At 34.8% G+C, this 20,885-nt stretch overlaps 1 protein-coding gene across 1 annotated transcript in view; it reads right to left on the reverse strand.

Annotated features, from left to right (window-relative positions):
• Positions 1-20,885, reverse strand: part of CNTN5 (contactin 5) — a 1,397,849-nt gene that overhangs the window by 462,519 nt on the left and 914,445 nt on the right. The window contains exon 7 of the mRNA XM_032295928.1: positions 17,730-17,825. Within this exon, the coding sequence (XP_032151819.1) occupies positions 17,730-17,825 (96 nt within the window). The remainder of the gene's footprint in view (positions 1-17,729; positions 17,826-20,885) is intronic.

Below are 20,885 nucleotides of genomic sequence, written 5' to 3' on the forward strand. Positions count from 1 at the left end.
CCTTTCCACTATAAACATTTTTATTGTTTTAGGACTAATCACCACACACACACACACACACACACACACACACACACACACACACACACGTATATGTATAAAATCATAGCTTGTATTTTTTTTTCTTGAGATGGAGTCTTGCTCTGTTGCCCAGGCTGGAGTACAGTGGCATGATCTTGGCTAACTGCAACCTCCACCTCCCAGGTTCAAGTGATTCTGCCTCAGCCACCCAACTACAGGTGCATACCATCACGCCTTGCTAATTTTTGTATTTTTAGTAGACACAGGGTTTCACTATGCTGGCCAGGCTGGCCTTGGACTCCTGACCACAGGGGATCCACTCTCTGTGACCTCCCAAGGTACTGGGATTACAGGCGTGAGTCACAGTGCCCAGCCCATAGTTTTTCAATTTCATCATAGAATCGTTGTACATATATAATTATGTTTTCCACTTCTTTGAAAGAAATGGATGTGGTGGGGGATATAACAATAACTTAGAAAATGTTTATATAAGATAAATATAGCAATTATATCTTGACTGCCTTTATCATATGCATGTGGGCCTCTAATATAATTAAGATTTTAAAAACAATTATCAATTGTTATTTAAACTCAAAGATACGCATATCAATATATGTGTGGCTGGTTACAGTTTTTAATGCTTCTGTCTACAAAATGCAAAGATATAGCTAACCTCTCTGGGTTAATAAAAAGATTCTTCAACTAAAACAAAGAAAAAGAAAGTAAATATAACCACAGTTATTTGTACTTTCATTTAATGGCATCAGTATGACTAATATTTGATTTCTTCAGATAAAAACTGAATGAATGTTTAGTATGAAAGGAAGAAAATACATGTGCTATAAAGTCTCCACATTTATATAGAAAAAAGCTATATATGTCATTCCAAAATGCTACAAATAATATATACTATCATTAAATTTATGTACAAATTTTCAGACATAGACTGATAGCAACATAAAGGATAATAACAAGATTTTCCTATAGCTCCATAGATATAAATGCTGAAACAAGTTACTTTCATGGAACAAATGAAGTATGTACCTATAATACAAATACAAAAAAATCACACAAACACATAAGCTTCTTCACTTGAAGATTTGTAGTCTAATTCCATAGCAGCTTTATTCATAATAGTCAAAAACTGAAAACAATTGAAATGTCCATCAACTAATAAATGAACACCTGAAGAATTAGGTTGGTACAAACATAACTGTGGTTCTCTCATTACTTTGAATGGCAAAAGCTGCAATTATGTTTACCAACCTAATACACTGTAACAATTATATATTGAACAGTTATTTAAGAAAAACCTAACTAACTGCCTCGGCAACATGCACGAATCTCAAAATCATTATGCCAAGTGAAAGAAGCATACTGTATGATTTCTTTGAAAACTATTTCTGGAGAAAATGAAATATAGGGAGAGAAATCAGATCAATGAGTATCAGGGATGGGAACTGGGGAAAACATTGATTGGAAAGGGGAGAGCATTGGGGAACTTCTTGTGGTGACAGAAATGTTCTATGCCATGATTATCGTAGTGATTACATGGCATCTTTTATCTTAATTCATTGAATTATACACTTAAAATTGCAGATGCTCATTATATGTTAACATACCTCAATAAAGCTAATTAAAATCATCCATATTGGCCTGGCGTGGTGGCTCATGCCTGTAGCCCCAGCACTTTGGGAGGCCGAGGCAGGCGGATCACAAGGTCAGGAGTTCACGACCAGCCTGGCAAACATGGTAAAACCCTGTCTCTATTAAAAATACAAAAAATTAGCTGGGTATGGTGGTGTGCACCTGTAATCCCAGCTATTTGGGAGGCTGGGGCAGGAGAATCACTTGAACTCAGGAGGTGGAGGTTGTGGTGGGCAAAGATTGTGCCATTGTACTCCAGCCTGGGCAAAGCCTGGGGGACAGAGCAAGACTTCATCTGAAAAAAAAAAAAAAATGAAGGAAAGAAAAAAGAAAAAAAAAGTCCATATTTAATAAGTGAAATAAAAAAGAATTGACTCAAATATCAATTTTTCAACTGAACGCATAACTGAAATTCCTAAATGAAGATGACAGTTTCTATTTGTTTCTATCTCGCTAGTGTACAATTTATATTGTATGTGATCAAATAACTATATATATGTCACTATATTTCTTTATTGAAAAAAATGGTAACATTATCTTTTGAAATGTACAAAATTAACTATTGAGGGGGTTCTCAGGCCTTATTATTTGGTTTAGGACAATTAATAAACAGTAGTTATAAAGTACCTGATAACATCCAGGACTGTTAGCAAATCTATAAAAGACACAAAGACACACGGACTGCCTCAGTAGCCTACATCAAGTAGGAAAAATAAGATGTCGTCCATGACTGTTATGCAGTGAAAGATGTGACAAGATTTAGACAAGAGAAGAAAATTTATTCACAGGTACTTAGGAATGCTGATGACAAAGCAGTGGGGCAGGAGAGAAGAATAAGTCCTTTGTTACTTAGTTGATCATAAAAGAATGAAATGAAGAGGGTGTCATGATCACAATCACTAAGTACAGAGCATTTACCATAAAGTAATGCTCTTTATGGTAAATGCTTTATAACTTAGCGATTATGTAGTAGGCACTTTATGGTAAATACTTTAAATATATCCTCTCATTAAATCTCTCAATATATACATATAAAATATTGAAAACGAAGAAGTACGATAAGTACATGCTATATTTCTTCCCCAAGGTCATGCTGCAGATAAGTGACAAAGTTGAATCCTTTCGACCTTAGAGCCCAAGAAATAGGTACACATATACTACAGCTATTTTAAGGTGTGTAATTTAAAAATGATACAAGTTTCAACAGAACTGTATAAGGGAGATGTGTAAGCATTTCTGGCATTGGAAATGACATGATAAAAGGCAAGGAAGCTGAAAAAGAATGAATACATTAAGATAAACAAAAGCTTAGGAGTTTTATAGTCAAATGGCAAACTATAAAAGAGACTCAAAAAAGGATCCTGTGCCAGGTTAAGAAACTTGAAATTAATTTAAATGTATTAGGCAGTCATTGGAGGTTTCTATGGTGATAAATTTATATGAAAAATATATTACCATATGACAGGGAGAACTAGCTTAGATACTTTCTGGAATTAGAAGGATACTGTCACTTTCTAGACTTTCTGACACATCCACATTTTTTATGCTCAACCCCTACATTAGTTACCCCATTTCTTTCTTCCTGCTTTGAGTTTTAGAGCAAGCACAACTAGAAAAAATTACACACTAATTGGCTGCATTTAACATACTAATTTGACTGGTTGACCACTTTGGCCAAACCAAATGAATATAGCATGGAAACACTAGTTATTCCTGATCATGTGAACCAATTACCAAAGGAGTGAGTGCCTTTCTTTCTTCATCCATTGTTTTTTACATTTTTCTGTGTAGACTATTTTATAAAGATGAAACAAAAATAAGCTATTTTAAAGGATTTGGGAATATATGGTCAAATCCAATTAAGCAATAAAAAATAATTAGATAAACTAGAGCTACTCTATGTCAAAATCCCTAACCAATCTAAGTAAAACACAAAGCTTATTCCAGTGTTCTAAATCTTTTTCCTTATGCTGTGTTTAAATATTCTAAAACAAATTCCATGTTAAAGTGTTTGCCTTGTGATAGTTTAGTTTTTCAAGTGTAAACTTAGTCACACACAGCTTAAAAAAACAAAGACTCTAAAACACATTGAGTTTTCCTTTCTAGTGATAAAATATATTACAACAAAGTACAGGAAAAACACTGAAAAGGATAAAACATTTTTCTATTGAAATATTTTAAAGTAAAACATTTTTAAATGACCTCTGCAGATTTTAAAGTAATTTCAAAATACATCTGTTGACAAGTACCAAATTCGGATATTATTAAGTAACTAGTTAAAGCACTTGTTACAAATGCTTCAATGGACAGCACAGTGTGGGTTGATGGAGTCTTTTTCTGATTACTTTGACAGTACAAAATTTATACATTTTTTACTCCAAAGGAAAACAGGCATGATATAACAAAAAATAAATAACTCCTTTATTTCTCAACCATTTCCTTCAATATGCTTATATTCTTTGTCTATCCTGCCTGGCATCTAAAGAACTGGTTGACACTTAAGCATTGAATTATTTTACTTGGTAAAAATATTAAAATTAATGTATGTGTGTGTGTGTGTGTGTGTGTGTGTGTATTTTTATCTATTGTTTATATCATTGATTTGAGAAGCATTAAATGTTCAATTCAGTGAACAATTTGGTCAAGTCAGTCAAAACAAGTGATGACATCCCCTGTTGATTTGAACTGGCTTAACAAACATGTTAACAAGTGACCTATGTATACACCAGATAAACATCTTTAGTAAAATTTTAGACCCTATTGTTAGAGTAGCTAGATAGGTAGACATGAACAGGGCAGAATGGGGCCCAAAAGAATGCCAGGCAACTGTCAGGTCACTGTCAGGCAACCATCAGGTAGTCTCTTCAGAAATGATATGTGGTCAAGGCTAGCACCAGGGGAAGGAAGATTTCCTAACACATAGGAAACATCTAGAGCTTGTGGGCAATAAATTACCAATAAAATCCTAGGAACCAAACAAACATGTCCAGGCATACACAGTAACGCTCAAAATGGCAGAATTTGATCTTCCTTTGGGGACATGTCCAGGCATGCCCAGTAAGGAACAAAATGGCAGATTGTGACCTCTTCCTGAGAACATATCCAGGCATGTGCTACAAGGAGCAAAATAGCACAGTTTGGCCAGTATATGACCTTCTTCTAGGGGAGCTAGATCTGTGGAAAAACTGCCCCAAGAAAGCATGCATGTGGCTCCTCCCAGACACTGGCAAGTCACTGTACATACTGTGATTGGCCAACACCCTGCCCAATGGGAAGAACAAGGGGAAAAGACCAGGATAAAAGCAGGAAATAGTAAGTCTATAAGAGCTCTCACCTAAGGATCGGATGAGGCACTCAATCTTTTGAGTTGCTAACTTGGGTCCTTCCAAATGCACTTTTCTTTGCTTCAATAAACTCTCATTTCTGCCTTTAATCTACTTGCTTTTCCTGGCCAAATTCTTTCTTCCAACAAAACAAGCATTAAGGACCAAGGTTCCTGTTCAGACTTGCCACTGGTAACAATACGATACAGTTTGACTGTGTCCCCACCTAAATCACATCTTAAATTGTAGTTCCCATAACCCCCATATATCTTGGGAGGGAACCAGTGGGAAATAATTTAATCATGGGGGCAGTCACCCTCGTGCTATCCGCATGAAGTCAGTAAGTTCTCACAAGATCTGACAGTTTTACAAGGGGCTTCCGTCCTTTTGCTCTGCACTTTTCTTTGCTCCTGCCATGTGAAGGAGGACATGTATACATCCCCCTCTACCATGATTGTACATTTCCTGAGGCCTCCCCAGCACTATAAAACTGTGAATCAATTAAATGTCTTTCTTCTATAAATTGCCCAGTCTCAGGTATTTCTTTATACCAGCATGAGAACTAACTAACAGGGTAAATTGGCCCTGAGGAGAGTGGAGCACTGCTGAAAAGATACTCAAAAATGTGGAAGCAAATTTGCAACTTAGCAACAGGCAGAGGCTGAAACAGTTCCAAGGGCTCAGAAGAAGAAAGAAAAACGTGGGACCGTTTGGAATATCCTAGAGACTGGAGGGCTCAGAAGACAGGAAGATGTGGGAAAGTTTAGAACCTCCTACATACTTGTTCAATGGCTTGACCAAAATGCTTACAGTGATGTGGACAATGAAGTCTAGTCTGAGGTGGTCTCACATGGAGATAAGAAACTTGCTGGAAACTGGAATAAATGTCACTCTTGCTATGTTTTAGCAAAGAGACTGGCAGCATTTTGCCCTGGCCCTAGAGATCTATGGAACTTTGAACTTGAGAGAGGTGATTTAGGGCATCTGGCAGAAGAAATTTCTAAGCAGCAAAGAATTCAAGATATGACTTGGGTACTCGTAACAACATTCAGTTTTGTGTATTCACAAAGATATGGTTTGGAATTGGAACTTATGTTTAAAGGGAAGCAGAGTATAAAAGTTCAGAAAATTTGCAGACTGACAATGTGCTAGAAAAGAAAAACCCATTTTCTGAGGTGAAATTCAAGCCAGCTGTAGACATTTGCCCAAGTAATAGGAGCCAAATGTTAATCACCAGGACAATGAGGAAAATGTCTTCAGAGCATGTTAGAGATCTTCATGGAAGCCCCTCTCATCACAGGACTACAGGCCTAGGATGAAAAATGGTTTTATGGGCCAGGTCAGGGCCTTGCTGCTTTGTGTAGTCACAAGACCTGATATGCTGCATCTCACCTGTGGCTAAAAGAGACCAAGGTACAGTTCATGCCATGGCTTCAGAGGGTACAAGCCTCTTTCATGTGGTGTTGAGCCTGCAGGTACATACAAGTCAGTAACTGAGGTTTGGGAACCTCTGCCTAGATTTCAGAGGATGTATGGAAGTGCCTAGATGTCCAGGCAGAAGTTTTGCTGCAGGGGCAGAACCCTCATGGAGAACCTATGCTAGGGTAGTATGGAAGGGAAAAGTGGGGTTGGAGTCCCCACCCAGGGTGTAATTATCCACTGCCTGTACCCCAATAGTATGTAGGAAATAACTAAATTGTTTTTGGTGTTACAGGCTCATAGTGGGAAGAAACTTGCCTTGTCTTAGATAAGACTAGACTGGGACTTTCAAGTTAATGCTGGAATTAGTTAAGATTTTTGGGGACTGTTAGAAGGGCACTTTAGCTGCATTTTGAAAGTGAGAGCATGAGATTTGGGAGGGGCAAAGGGTGGAATGATATGAGTTGGCTGTGTCTCCATACAAATCTCATTTTAATTATAGCTCTCACAATCCCCACGTGTTGTGGGAGGGACCTGGTGGGAGGTAATTTAATCTTAAGGGTAGTTATCCTCATACTGTTCTTGTGACAGTGAGTGAGTTCTCATGAAATCTGATGGTTTTGTAAGGGACTTTTCCCCCTTTGGCTTGGCACTTCTTCTTGCTGCCACCATGTGAAGAACGAAGTGTTTGCTTCCCCTTTTGCCACGATTGCAAGTTTCCTGAGGGCTCCCCCCAGCCCTGCAGAACGGTGAGTCAATTAAACCTCTTTCCTTTCGAAATTACCCAGTCTCAGGTATTTCTCCATAGCAGTGTGAGAATGCACTAATACAATATGATACAGTCAGTGTGTAAGGACCACATGGATAGTTAAAAGGACATAGGATTTGAAATCACACAGGGCTGCATCTGTGTGTTTTTATTTAGTAGCCATGGGATTTTAGTCAACTTGCTCTCTGAGCTTCAATATTACCATCTGTAACATGGTGGTAACAATAATTTACTTATAAAATAGAGATAAAGATGAGGTAAGATACATATAAAATGTAAAATACTGATTTTCTTTGCTTCTATTAATCCAAAGAAATGGCTGATTCTAGGCAGAACTTAAAAATAGAGCTCTCTGTGTCCAAATGATGTAACTCAAGTCACCCTAATTATAAAATTCTTTTAGGAAAAAGAATCATAATCACATAATAATTACTAGTTGATTTATTTTAAGATTAGTTTCACTCAATTACACTTCCCAGAATCTATTTCCATCTTGCCTATATCTTTTGCATAAGTTATTTATAAAATATTAAGAATACAACATTAATATATTGCAAAGTAAAACTAAGAGAAATCTTGGGAAACTTCTTAAGTATTTTTGGAACAATTACTTTTTGTGATTGTGGTATAAAAATTAATTTGAAGCATGGAGTGTCATGCTATCTCACAGTTTTATAAGATAAAAGAGGCCAAAAATGTCTAGTCCATTTTTTCTCATAGTTGTACTAATTACATCATTTTAAATTATGAGATTTAGATTTGATAATGTAAAATCTCATTTTAAATAAAACTATCATCAACAATATTTTGTTTTTATCTCTGTGAAATTTTGGTTGCCATTTTATATAGCTTTGCTTTAAGGGAACAATTTCTAGTATTAATTATTTTAGGGTAAAGTCATCTCCTGAAGACAGCCACGATACTTGATGCCCTTTCACTTAATTGTCAGGGTTCATTTTTCCTTTTCTTGATCCCTTCCCCTTCTCAAACCCTGAGATTTCCATTTTCAAGTGCTATTCATCTTCTAGTTGCCTTGTCACCTTGATGTCAACTAATCTCTGCTAACTGTTAATTAATGTTAGCAGATAATGATTTAACGCATCACCTTTCTCAAAAGGATTTGCATTTTAAAGAGGATTTTTGAAGACAGATCTTCTAGACAAAATTAATTTAATGTTCACTGTCCTCCAACCATTTAGCTAATTATCTTACATAAACTGCCTCTTAATTCTGATAACAATTCTGTGAGGTAGCTGTTATTATTCCCTCTTTTCAGGTAAGGTAAAGCTTAATTTAACAGACAGACCAATGGTAAGAGTCAGAGCCAGGATGAGAACACCTGGATGTCTGAGTCCAAATCCAGGTGAAATATGATTGTATAGTATAGCTAGTTAGAAGCAGAGAATACGTGGTATTCCTTCATCATAGTGTTCATGGGGCTACCTCTTGTATTCTCTGGATTTGTTTACTTACATCTTATCTAATTTTACAGTGGTTTTCAAAATGCTAAACCTGTCTACCTATCTTAAACTAGGTTGAAAAAAAAAAACATTTAGAATCTATAAAAAAATCACAAAACAAAAATTTCTCTCGTTTCCTTCTTTAATAGGGAATGCCCCAGCTGAAGTATTACAGCTCATACACAAAAATTGAAGTCTTCTTTACTCTAACCAATATTTCTATGGTGTCTCAAGGCCAAAGGAAACAAGGGGTGGCTTAGATTTAGCATCTAGAAAGGGTCCAGGGCCTTTAGTCCTTCGGTGTCCACTGCTCTTTGACTATTCTTTCCAAGCTGGATATATCACGTGTTAGAGAACACCATGAAGAAGTGTTAAAGAGACAATAAAATGCATTAAGCACTATGTTTGCTCTGTGCTCAGGCATAAGCTTTGCTATAGCTTATTACATTGTAAATTAAGCTATATTCTATGATGGTTCAAAGCTTATATGTAGAAATAAAATAAGTTTAGTTTGCAAATATTCACTATATGCACTTACTCCAGTTGCCTTAATGCTTCCTATGTAACTGATTATTATGATTTTATTTTCCTTCTCTCTGAGATTCAATGTACATGTCACGCTAGTATTCCTCCTGATGGATATGAATAAGATCATAATTCCACCTATAACTGGAGAAGTGATGATGGAGAAATTGATGAAAGCATGTTTAAGTGAGCTATACCTATCTATGGCTTTGCATTTTTAGGGAGTCTGGTATATCAAGAACTGGAGATTTATCTCCAGTTTTCTGAGATAACTATAGATATCTAAGACTTCATGTATTCACAATTCAACTAATCTTTTCCTAACTTAAACCAAATTCATCATTTCTTAGGTACTGTATTTCATAGAGCCAGAAAGTTAAGTTCCCTTTCTTCCCCAAATTCTGTTTGAATCAACAGATCCATTAATCACCAAAAACAATTCCACTGAAAGTGTTCAAAAATGGTGTTAATTAGGCATCTTAAGATTTTACATGTAATTTTGAAAACAGCATATAAAATATTACATTTTGAAATGAATATTAGGAGAACTGCAATTTAAAAATATATTAATGCAAATGAGTCAAAGTAAAAAGATAGACAATCAATCATAGAAAAAACATGGTAACCACTTCAAGCTATACCACAAGACTATGATAACCAAAAACGTATGATACTGGTACACACACACCAATGGAACAGAATAGAGGCCCCTGAATTAAAACTTCATACCCACAACGAACTGATCTTCAAAAAAAAGTTGACAAAAATAAACGATAGGGAAAGGATACCCTATTCACTAAATGGTTTTGGGAAAACTGGCTAACCATATGCAGAAGAATTAAGGTTGGACCCCTATCTCTCACCATATAAAAAAATTAAGATGGATTCAACACTTAAATGTAAGACCTCAAACTATAAAGGTCCCAGAAGAAAACCTAAGAAATACTCTCTAGACATTGGCCTGAGCAAAAATTTTATGATTAAGTTCTCAAAAGCAAATGCAACAAAACCAAACGTAGGCAAAGATCATGAACAGACACATATCAAAAGAAAACATACAAGCAGCCAATAAACATTTAAAAATGTTCAACATCCTAATTAACAGAGAAATGCAAATCAAATATCGCAATGAGATACCATCTTCTACCAGTCAGAATGGCTACCATTAAAAAGTTAAAAAAACAAAAACAAAAACAAAAACAAACAAACAAACAAAAAAACAGATATTGGTGCGGTTGCAGAGAAAAGGGAACACTTACACATTTTTCATGGGAATACAAATTAGCTTAGTCCCTGACCAAATCAGTTTGGAGATTTCTCAAAGAACAAAAAGAGAATTAGCATTCAACCCAGCAATCCCATTAATGGGTATATACCCCAAACAAAATAAACCATTTCCCCAAAACACCTGGAGTAGTATGTTTATCACAGCACTATTCATAATAACAAAAATATGGAATCAATGCAGGCCCCCATCAATGGTGGGTTAGATGAAGAAAATAAATGTGGCAAATATACACCATGGAATACTACACAGCCATAAAAAAGAACAAAATTATGTCTTTTGCAGCAACATGGATTCAGCTGGAGGCCACTATCCTAAGCAAATTAATGCCGAAACAGAAAACCAAATACAGTATGTTTTCACCAAGTGGGAGCCAAACTTTGGGCATATACGAACACAAAGTTGGGAATAATAAACACTGGGGATTCCAAAATGGGGTGGGAAGGGTTGAAAAAATACCTGTCCACTACTTGGACGACAGAATCATTAGGACCCCAAATCTCAGCATCACACATGTAACAAACATATACATGTACCCTGTGAATCTAATTTTTTTTAAATACAGAGTAAATAATACAAAATAAGATGGTAGAAATAAATGTAAGTAGGCTAAACTTATTAAAGGATAGGTACTACGTATATGTTTGTTGAATGAAGATAAGTAAAATATTTGATAAAATTCATATTATTTATGAGAAGTCTATGATTCTATTATTCAAAGGTTTTCATTTGTATTATTCCTATAAAGGCTTTAGTATAGCTTTACACAAAATGCACATTATATAGTATTAGATGTATCAAATGTTGAAGCACTGGTTCCATCACTTACTGTGTATGTGACCTTAAGTATTTCAACTTCATCTTTCTGATGCTTAGATTCCTCATTGATATTATGAGGATGTCAATAATTTTTAAGTTTCAGATATTTTTTAAGGATTACATAATTACTATATGATAAAGTGTTTATTCATATATCTTTTTACAATAGCATTATACTTTACTTAAAAATTATAGGTCCCACTTCAATGTAAGCTTTTGAATGTTTCTGTTCATAATAAAAACAAATATGTAAAGTAAAATAGAAATAAATGACTTATTTATGTAAAAAGTATCCATAATGATAGCTTCTAAACAGTAAAATAATTCTATGTATGTTTATATGTTGTATGAGGCTATTTCTACATTTTTACAGAGCCTTTCTTTACAATATAACCCTCAATTTCAAAATTACTAAACTGAAAAGACATTTTTTTTTGGGAACCAAAGCTCACTTGGGCTAGGTGGGCATAACATATCAAAAATATGTATTTACTGTCTTGTAGATGAATAACAGCCTCAATATCCAAACAAGATATTTTTATCTACATATGTTGCTGACAGGAATTAATATTGATCCCTTGAGAAGAAAAGTGAGAAATCTGGCTAAAAAGTCAACCCAAGCTCTTGCTTTTATTTGAAGAAAAATGAGCATTGTACATCTATTTGAGGTAATAAGAAAATGGATCTGTGTGCTGTTTCTGATTAAGTTTTAATCTTCTCTGATGTAAAAACTGTTTTATCACTTCATACAGCTTCCACTGAATCATAATAGTTGCTATACTTTGAAATAGTAATACATAAATGTGACATTAAGTGACCCAAATATCTGCCATGAATATAGGATACAATGACCCAATAGCAGAAGGCTGACAGGAACTATTCAAAACCTTGCAAAACTCAATTACTAGAATCAGCAGTTCACTCAAGTTATTTAACATGCATTTAATGAACACCTACTAAGGATCAGACACTGTGCTACATGTTGGGAACATGAATCGGAAGGTGGTAAGTTTTATATCCTGAAAGAGCATATAACCTACTTGGAAAGATAAAAATAATAAAATTTGACTCCTGACACTTTAAATTGTTCTGATAAATAACTAATTATTATTTGAAAAAAGAAAGTAAAACAAGATTGGGAAAGAAAATGCCATCAAGCATCAGTTGAACAAGTGTGCTGTAATAACCTACGTCAGTATTTGGATGAAACAGAAACTTGGGCCTGAGATTTCTAGCATGTATCAGGTTATTTACTCATTTCATAGTATCAATCTCTCATCTTGCTTTGTAACTTCCATATTCCCCATATGTTGTGGGACGGATCCAGTGAGAGGTAACTGAATCATGGCAGTGGGTTTTTCCCATTCTGTTCTCATAATGGTGAGTAAGTCCCACAAAATCTGATGGTTTTATAAAGAGCAGTTCCCTTGCACATACTCTCTTGCCTGCTGCCATGTAAGATGCGCCTTTGTTCCTCCTTTACTATTTGCCATCATTGTGAGCCCCCCCCCCCAAGGGAAGTTGGGTCCATCAAACCTCTTTTTCTTTATTAATTACTTGGTCCCAAGTATTTCTTCATAGTAGTATGAAAATGGACTAAAATAACTGTTTCTTCAGCAAGCCTTTTTGACCATATTTTCCCGAGATATTTTCAAAGTTCTTCTTTTAATCAAATAAGGTACTAAAATTAAATCACCATTTCACAACATAATTATGAGAAAAAGGTAAATTTTAAGACAGGTTTTCTTGTTACACAACCGATCTGATTTTTTTTTTTTTTTTTTTTTTTTTTGAGACGGAGTTTCGCTCTTGTTGCCCAGGCTGGAGTGCAATGGCGCGATCTCGGCTCACCGCAACCTCCGCCTCCTGGGCTCAGGCAATTCTCCTGCCTCAACCTCCTGAGTAGCTAGGATTACAGGCACGTGCCACAATGCCCAGCTAATTTTTTGTATTTTTAGTAGAGACGGGGTTTCACGATGTTGAGCAGGATGGTCTCGATCTCTTGACCTCGTGATCCACCCGCCTCGGCCTCCCAAAGTGCTGGGATTACAGGCTTGAGCCACTGCGCCCGGCCTGATTTTTGCTATTCTTATTTATGACTTCTCCATCAAAGTATCTGGTATTTAATAAAACCTTGGCTCATATCATATATTTCTGAATATTGTACATACATTAATTCAATAAATATTTTTGAGCTCATACTCTGTTTTAGGTACTGGGGTAATAAGAGTGAACAAAACCTACCCAATTTCTGTCTTAGAATTTGCATTGTAACTGAAAGAGACAATCTATGAACAACTAAGTAAGTAAATCTGTGCAGTGTATGGAATGCTATGAGTATTATGAAGAAAAATAAAGCAAAGATGAAGAAAGGAAGTGTGGAATGGAAATCTAAAGAGGAAGGTCAGAAAAGGTTTTACTGCGGTGACATTTAAAGAAAGAAACAAATGTCAGGGAGTGAGCCATTCATATACCTGGGATATACATGATCCAGGACTAGGGAATAACAACTGCAGAGACCTTAAGGCAGGAGCTTGTCTGGTTATTTGAGACATCAAGGAGATGAGTATAACTACAGGAAAGAGAGTAGGAGGGAAAGCAGTAGATGAGTCAGAGAGATCAAGTGGAGGCAAATGGTGAGGGGTCTCCAAGCAACGGTAAGGACTTTGGCTTTGACACTTAGGAGAATGAGATGGTGTGGTAGTCTGCTCAACTTGCCGTAACAAAATAACACAGACTGGGTGACTTTAACAACAGAAATTTATTTTCCCACAGTTATGGAGGCTGGAAGTCTGAGATTAAGGTGACAGCATGGTTGGTTATTGAAGAGGGCTTTCTTTCTGGTTTGCAGACGGACACTTTCTTTCTGTTTTCTCACACTCAGTACAGAAAAAGAGCTCTCTGGTATCTCCTCTTTTAAAGCAATTAATCTTATCATAAAGGCCCTACCCTCAAGATCTTATATAAAGCTAAAAAAGAGTACCATCTCCAACTACCACCTGCTGTGGTCTGAATGTTTGTGTCTCCTCAAAAGTAGTATGTTAATTGAGGAATCGATAAACAAATGGATGTGTCCTTAAAATGAAATACCACTCAGAAATATAAAGTAACCAACTACTGATACATGCCATGATACAGACGAATCTCAGCAAGATTCTGCCAAGTGAAAGAAACAAAACACCCACACATGTGCACATACATACACTGCAGATGGCATGATTCAATTAAAAATGAAATTTCTGGATGGGGCTGGGGCTTATGCCAGCACTTTGGGATTACAGGTGAGCGGATCACTTAAGCCTAGAGGTTCGAGACCAGCCTAACATGGCAAAATCACATCTTAAAAAATATTAAAATAAAGTTTCTAGAACAGTCACGACTATAGAGACAGAAGGCATAGCAAAAATTGCTCAGGAACATGAGTAACAGAGAACTGAATGACTTTTTGAAATGATGGAAGTATCTTTTGAGTTTTGGTGATGAAGGCACAATTATATAAATGTAGTAAAACTCATTGGACTGTACACTTAAAATGGGTGAATTTTATGAGATAAAATTGCATGGCAATAAATCTTTTAGAAAGAGAAAGAGAGTAGAGACAAAGAGAGAAGAAGAGAGGGAAACACACAGACAGACTGAATGAGAGGAATGGAAATGGATAGAACATATAAAGTTTCTGGAGAGCTTTACTGTAAGGGGAAACCAAAAATCATGTAGTAGAGGGCACTGGTCAAAGAAGTTTTACTTTATTTTTCTAGGGAGGAAAGAATAGCAGGTCTGCATGCTGGTGGGACTGTTCTCAAAGAGTAAGCAATCTCTGATAAAAATGCAGAAGAAAGAAGGGGCATTGCTAAAACAATTTCTTTAAGTCAGCAAAGAAAAGATGAACTACGGTGCAGAAGCTGAGAGATAAGCCTTAGAACTGCAACAATGCATACAGGATACTATACTGTTTACTGTATATTATACTATATATTTAAAATGGGAAGTCAGAGTGTACGGCTATCAATGATAATTGGAGTGGGACTTGGTGATGAGGGTTTGTGGAAGTTACCTTCTAATTGCTTTCACAACTTAATAGGATGTGAGTTTATCACCTGAGAGGGAGACTGGGGAAGACACATAAAATATCTGACTAAAGTATATAAAAATGACAGGTTTTTTAAAAAAAAGTTCTAGCTAACATGAAGATGCATGTGAAACTTATAATTTGCATATTAAAATGACAGGAGTCTGCATAACTTTTGTTTTGTTATTTGTTTTGTGTGTATGCTTTGGTTTTGGGTATTTTTTTAACAGTAATATAAATCTAAATAGATTCATATATGTAGTAGGCTAGGAGTTGGACTTATATCATGCTTAAGGTTTTGCAAACTGGCATGTCAGTATGATAAAGCAAAAGAGAGACGAGAAAACTGAAGCTGTATAAAAGAATATGGTAATAATTGAAGGAGAAAAGTGAGACTCAAAGGAGTGGGAGTAAAGTGAAAATGGGGTAGGATCAATAATTTGTAGATTTCCATGAGATTAAAGGACTTCTAGATCAGGGCACTAAAGGAGTGAGTGGAAGATAGTGGATGCCCTTCAGAAAATAGAAAGCTTGTAAATGTGGCAATTGAGAGACTGCAGCTGTTGGTAATAACATACCAAGTTGGCCTTGGCCAAGTGGCTGAGTTCGGTTGTAAAACAGGTTTACTGAACAGTCATTTTATTTACATATGTTGATCTCAATCATAGATCACAATATTTTTTATTTAATCAGTTATTAATGCTTATTTGTATCTCATATTTATCTTATCATATATGCAATTCATTGTATTGTATTCTCCCACCAGAAATTTGTACACAGTTTTCTCTGACATATGGATAATTTATCTACAGGTAATCCTGCAGTTTTGATTTCTACATTATCCTCTTCCATTTCACTTTGTTTAAAAATACGTATTCCAACAATCTTGCAATACAGATCGTATCTGAGAAAATCTTGCTTATTTTCCCACAGGGGTCACTTTATGTTGTTAACTCCCGTCAGTCTAGTGATAGATTCATTCATCCTCTATAAAGCCTGCTATATTCTCCTACTCCTTCTCCTTCTTTTTCCCTTTTTTGAAATCTCTAACAATTATTCAACTAATACCCCCTTTGAATGAAATCTGTTTAATAACCAACATACGACCTATATTAGTGCTATACAATTTCCATAATTTTTGTCTTATCCATTAAAAAATTAAAACAGATGTTGTCTGGAAAGAATCTAAATCTGGATTTAGAGGCAGGTGAGACTACATATGTTTACTGCAAACTCCCCAAACTTTTCACAGAAAAACGGAGTAACTGGATTGATGTACAGGAATTGGAGGGGTACAACTCAAAAACTATTCCTAATCGTATTGTCATCTGAGTTTCAAATAAAAATGTTTTCAGAAATATGTTCCTGTTGATATGCAGCACACTTTCCTTTCAATTAAAAAATATAGAAGGGGGATCAGATAAAGGTAAAGAAGCCTTAAGAAAGTCGATGTAGGCCATTTTGTTATTTAAAAAAATATATGTGTACAGTAGAGCCAAATTGGGCTCCATTACTATACTGATAAAATAACCTAGAAACAAATTTGGCCATCACTCTAATTAAAGAAAAAATGACTTGAATACCAAGATCTTGAATTCTGTTTCCAGGTATTAACTAAGGCCTTTATTTCTTGGTTCTTCCCTGTGCTCTTTCTCTCTTTCTTTTTTAACTGATGCCGGTCACTGTTAAGTTATATCACAGGAAAGCTATAAAAAAGTTCCAAAGGAGTACGCATCTCAAATTACAGAACTCAAACAAAACGAATATAGTTAGTTACGAGCTGGCAAAAGGACATACGATTAATCTGAGTACAATTTAGTTTTCTGTTTCCTCAAGCCATATAAAGTACACACCATGATTTTTACAAACAAGACCCTAAGTAGCCAAAAAAGTAGCAAGTAAACTGCGGTTTTGTTTCAAACTCAAAAAAGCATTTCTTAGAAGTTCTTATTCCAGTGTGGCAAAGAATACCATAAACAACTAAGTATCCAGTTTATCTTCGTAAACAAGATGCACATTGGTATTTAGTTAACTCAACTCTGATATTCCAAACTATTTAGAAAAGTTTTAATTCTCCAAGTTTATTGCTTCCCTTGTTCTCCCGGCAATACGTACATTCTTCACGATAGCAACACATTCTTACTGTTGACTGTCATTGTTATGGCAGAAGAATGGCAATAAAACAATCTTAGCATTGGAGTTCAGTCTCCTGTCTAATAGTATTTAGAGTACATGATCTGTAATTATTCATGTGACACTCTGATACATGTCAGGAAAACCATGCACAGTTCACCTGAAATGTTCTCCCATCAATATACTGTCTAAAAGAATGAACATATAGCAAAAGAGAGCAGCAGCAGTAGCAGCAGCAAGGAATGAGATCCTACCATACCTGGTGAATGAGGTGGAGGAGAGCACATCAGAACGACCCCCTGGCCTTCTCTCACAGAGACTGCACTTCTTGTCCGGCCACTAAAATTTCCCAGATCTGTCAACATAACACAACATTTAGATGCAAGGCAAAAAAGAATGTGAAGAATTACTCACGATTGTAACTTGTACTTACTTTGTATCATTATCTTGACAAAAAGTGTCTTTTTGTTTGTTAATCAGTGAGAAGAGGGCTTTAAAATATATCTGCATCACCTAACTTTAAATACCACAATGGAAATAAATCTATATTATCCATACAAAAACCACATTCTTTATTTTTATTTACAGTCCATTCAAATTGCCAGTATAGAAACTAGATGGTATAGTTTTTTTTTTTTTTTTAAACAGCTATTTCGATGTTTTTAAAATATTTCCTACATATTGATCTTTCTACTACCAATAATGCTCATTCACTCACAGTGAGAAGAGAAAGAGAAGCAGTTAGAGAGTTTGGTGTTCAACCTGCTGCTTCATTATATGTCATACTATGAATGATGTGTGAAACCAAGCATGAATATGCCAAATTACAGAGACCTGTAGGCTCTAACAAAGTATAATAAAAATACAAGGTATTCTTTTTCTATAAATGTGAGTAAGAAAGTTATATTACTTTCATTTTATGAAAGACTAGAATGAAATTTGTGAATTAACTGCCCTCATCCATTTTGATTAAACCGGGAGTATTATTTAATGAAACACTCACTTTTATGTATAAGGAATTATGGTATTGGAGTTCAATTGCTTTGCCTTAAACTATGTTGCATTTACACAATTTGAAAAGATGTTCCTAAAAAGAAAATGGTCCAAAAGGGAATAATGTGTAATTTTACTGGTAATTCTATTATTGCTTATTACGCTATTTATATCCCAGTACATATGCCTCTTTCCCTTTTCTTGGGCTAGGTTGATCAATAAGACAATTTTTCAAGTACTTTATTGCAAATGGTAGAAGTTCAGTATTTTTATAAGTAAACTAAGAAATCTGGGTCAGTAAAATCGGGTTTCCATGGTAAGAATACTTCTTTGAAATGTTCTGCCATTTCTTCCATTAAGCCAATATTGTAAAAGAAATTTAAAAAATACATTTTAATTATTTCATGCTAAAATGATATGCTTTGTAGCAATACAAGATAGTGCTTGAATGTAGTATTCATCTGACAAATAAACTGATCAATCAAGAAAATATACTAGTGGATATGGAGGAGATAAATTACTAGTCTATAATACTCTAAGACAAATTCTATGCATAATATTTTTGAGATGAGTAACAATTTACTTATTATTTTGCTGAATTTATAACCAAATTTTCTTAAACGTCCAAAATCATGAGGGTCTAATAAACAGTGAAGACATGAAACCAAATAAATCAACAGAGAAACAGAGAGGTATTCATTATTGTAAGAATGTGTTTAGGACTTTATACAAAATTCTGTGTTTCTTTATAAACAGTTAAGCATTTCACAAAGTAGCAAGACAAAAGAAAAAGCAGTTCTAGTTCTACTTTTCCGGGGGGTTGTTATTTAAAAAATACATACATTAACTTCTATAGCAGTGAAAATCAAGTCAGTCGTTTTCAAATACATGTACCTACAAGGTTACTGCTGTTAATTCTATTACCACATATCATGCTTGTCTCTTTCTGAATTTCCTATGTGTGAGATAATACGATATATACATGTTTGTCTGTAACAAACAAACTAATATATATGAATCACGGCTTTAAATTCAAATGCATTGATTCTTAGAGATAGGGGCTTTTTTCCAACAGATGATGTTAATATGAAATCAAAGCATGGCAAGATTTCTATTTTGACTTCCTTTTGCTTTACTCCTAGAAATACAACACAGGATGGTGAGGCAGTGGTTGTGGCATGGCCCATATATATATAAATAAATATATATATAAATATATATTATCTATTTATATATATATTTATATATATTTATATGAATATTTATAATATATAAAAATATATATTATATATTATGATTGTTATAATATGTAATATATATTTATAATTACCATATTATAATTACTATAATTTATAAAATAAATTATTTATATAATATATAAATATATATTATATATATATTTTTTGAGAATCTCCTCCCTCTGTCACCCAGGCTGGAGTGCATTCTTTGTAGAAACAGAGTCTCACTATGTTGCCCTGGCTGGTCACAAGCAATCCTCTGGCCTCTGCCTCCCAAAGTACTGGGATTACAGGGGAAAGCCACCATGCCTGGCTTTAATATCTCTAGGGATTATATGGTTTTACTTTCCTCTTTTCATCTTCATTGAATCTATAAATCCTGGAAGGCCATTTGGACATCACTTTAACTGAATTTCTTAAATGATTTCTAAAACATGTATCTATTTCAATACATTTACTACATGTTTATATTATCCTTATTTTTATGACATTTCAAATCAACCTATTGTATTTACAAGATTATTTTAATAGAAAACAGTCCTAAATTAATGCCTATTTCTGAGGAATTGAAGTACAGGCATGGCCTAGAAATTAAACACACAAAGAAAATAAAATTATAGAATAATTATGACCTAAATTGTGTTTTGAGATCCCAGTGACCCAAAATATAATACTTCACTGAAATTGCTTTATTTTGTACCAGCTGTTAACACAAGCACAATTCAACATTCCCTCATAGAATTGTCTCTGTGTCATTACTTCCTGGAAACCATAGCACCAGAAGGCCAAAGATAAATGCATTTTTTTTAATTGTGAGGTTGTTTTTTTTTCCTTAAAGACATATAGAGAAATACTAAAAAGATGTCTATACTTTCATGGGGTGTGTACATTTCTCACTTAACTCATTCTCCCAGAAAGAAAAGTGAAACATTATTATCTATAATGTAAAATGGTCCCTGTGCCAGGCAAGATTATGGCTGATCTAAGGAAGAATGATTAGGTGAAAAAATTCTTGGTTGATCAGGATGGTGGTTAGACTGAATAGTCTGAGTGAAAATTTATCTATTTGTTCATCTCTCACTGAGAATATAAAGCAGTTAATTTCTTTGGAGATATTCAATCAGATAACTTTGAAATTTTTCAGTGGATGTATGTGCAGATGATACATTACATGTATTAAGAAG

This window comes from Sapajus apella, unplaced genomic scaffold (assembly GCF_009761245.1).
Source record: "Sapajus apella isolate SASKATOON/1434 unplaced genomic scaffold, GSC_monkey_1.0 scaffold34, whole genome shotgun sequence".
Classification (NCBI taxonomy): Eukaryota; Metazoa; Chordata; class Mammalia; order Primates; family Cebidae; genus Sapajus; species Sapajus apella.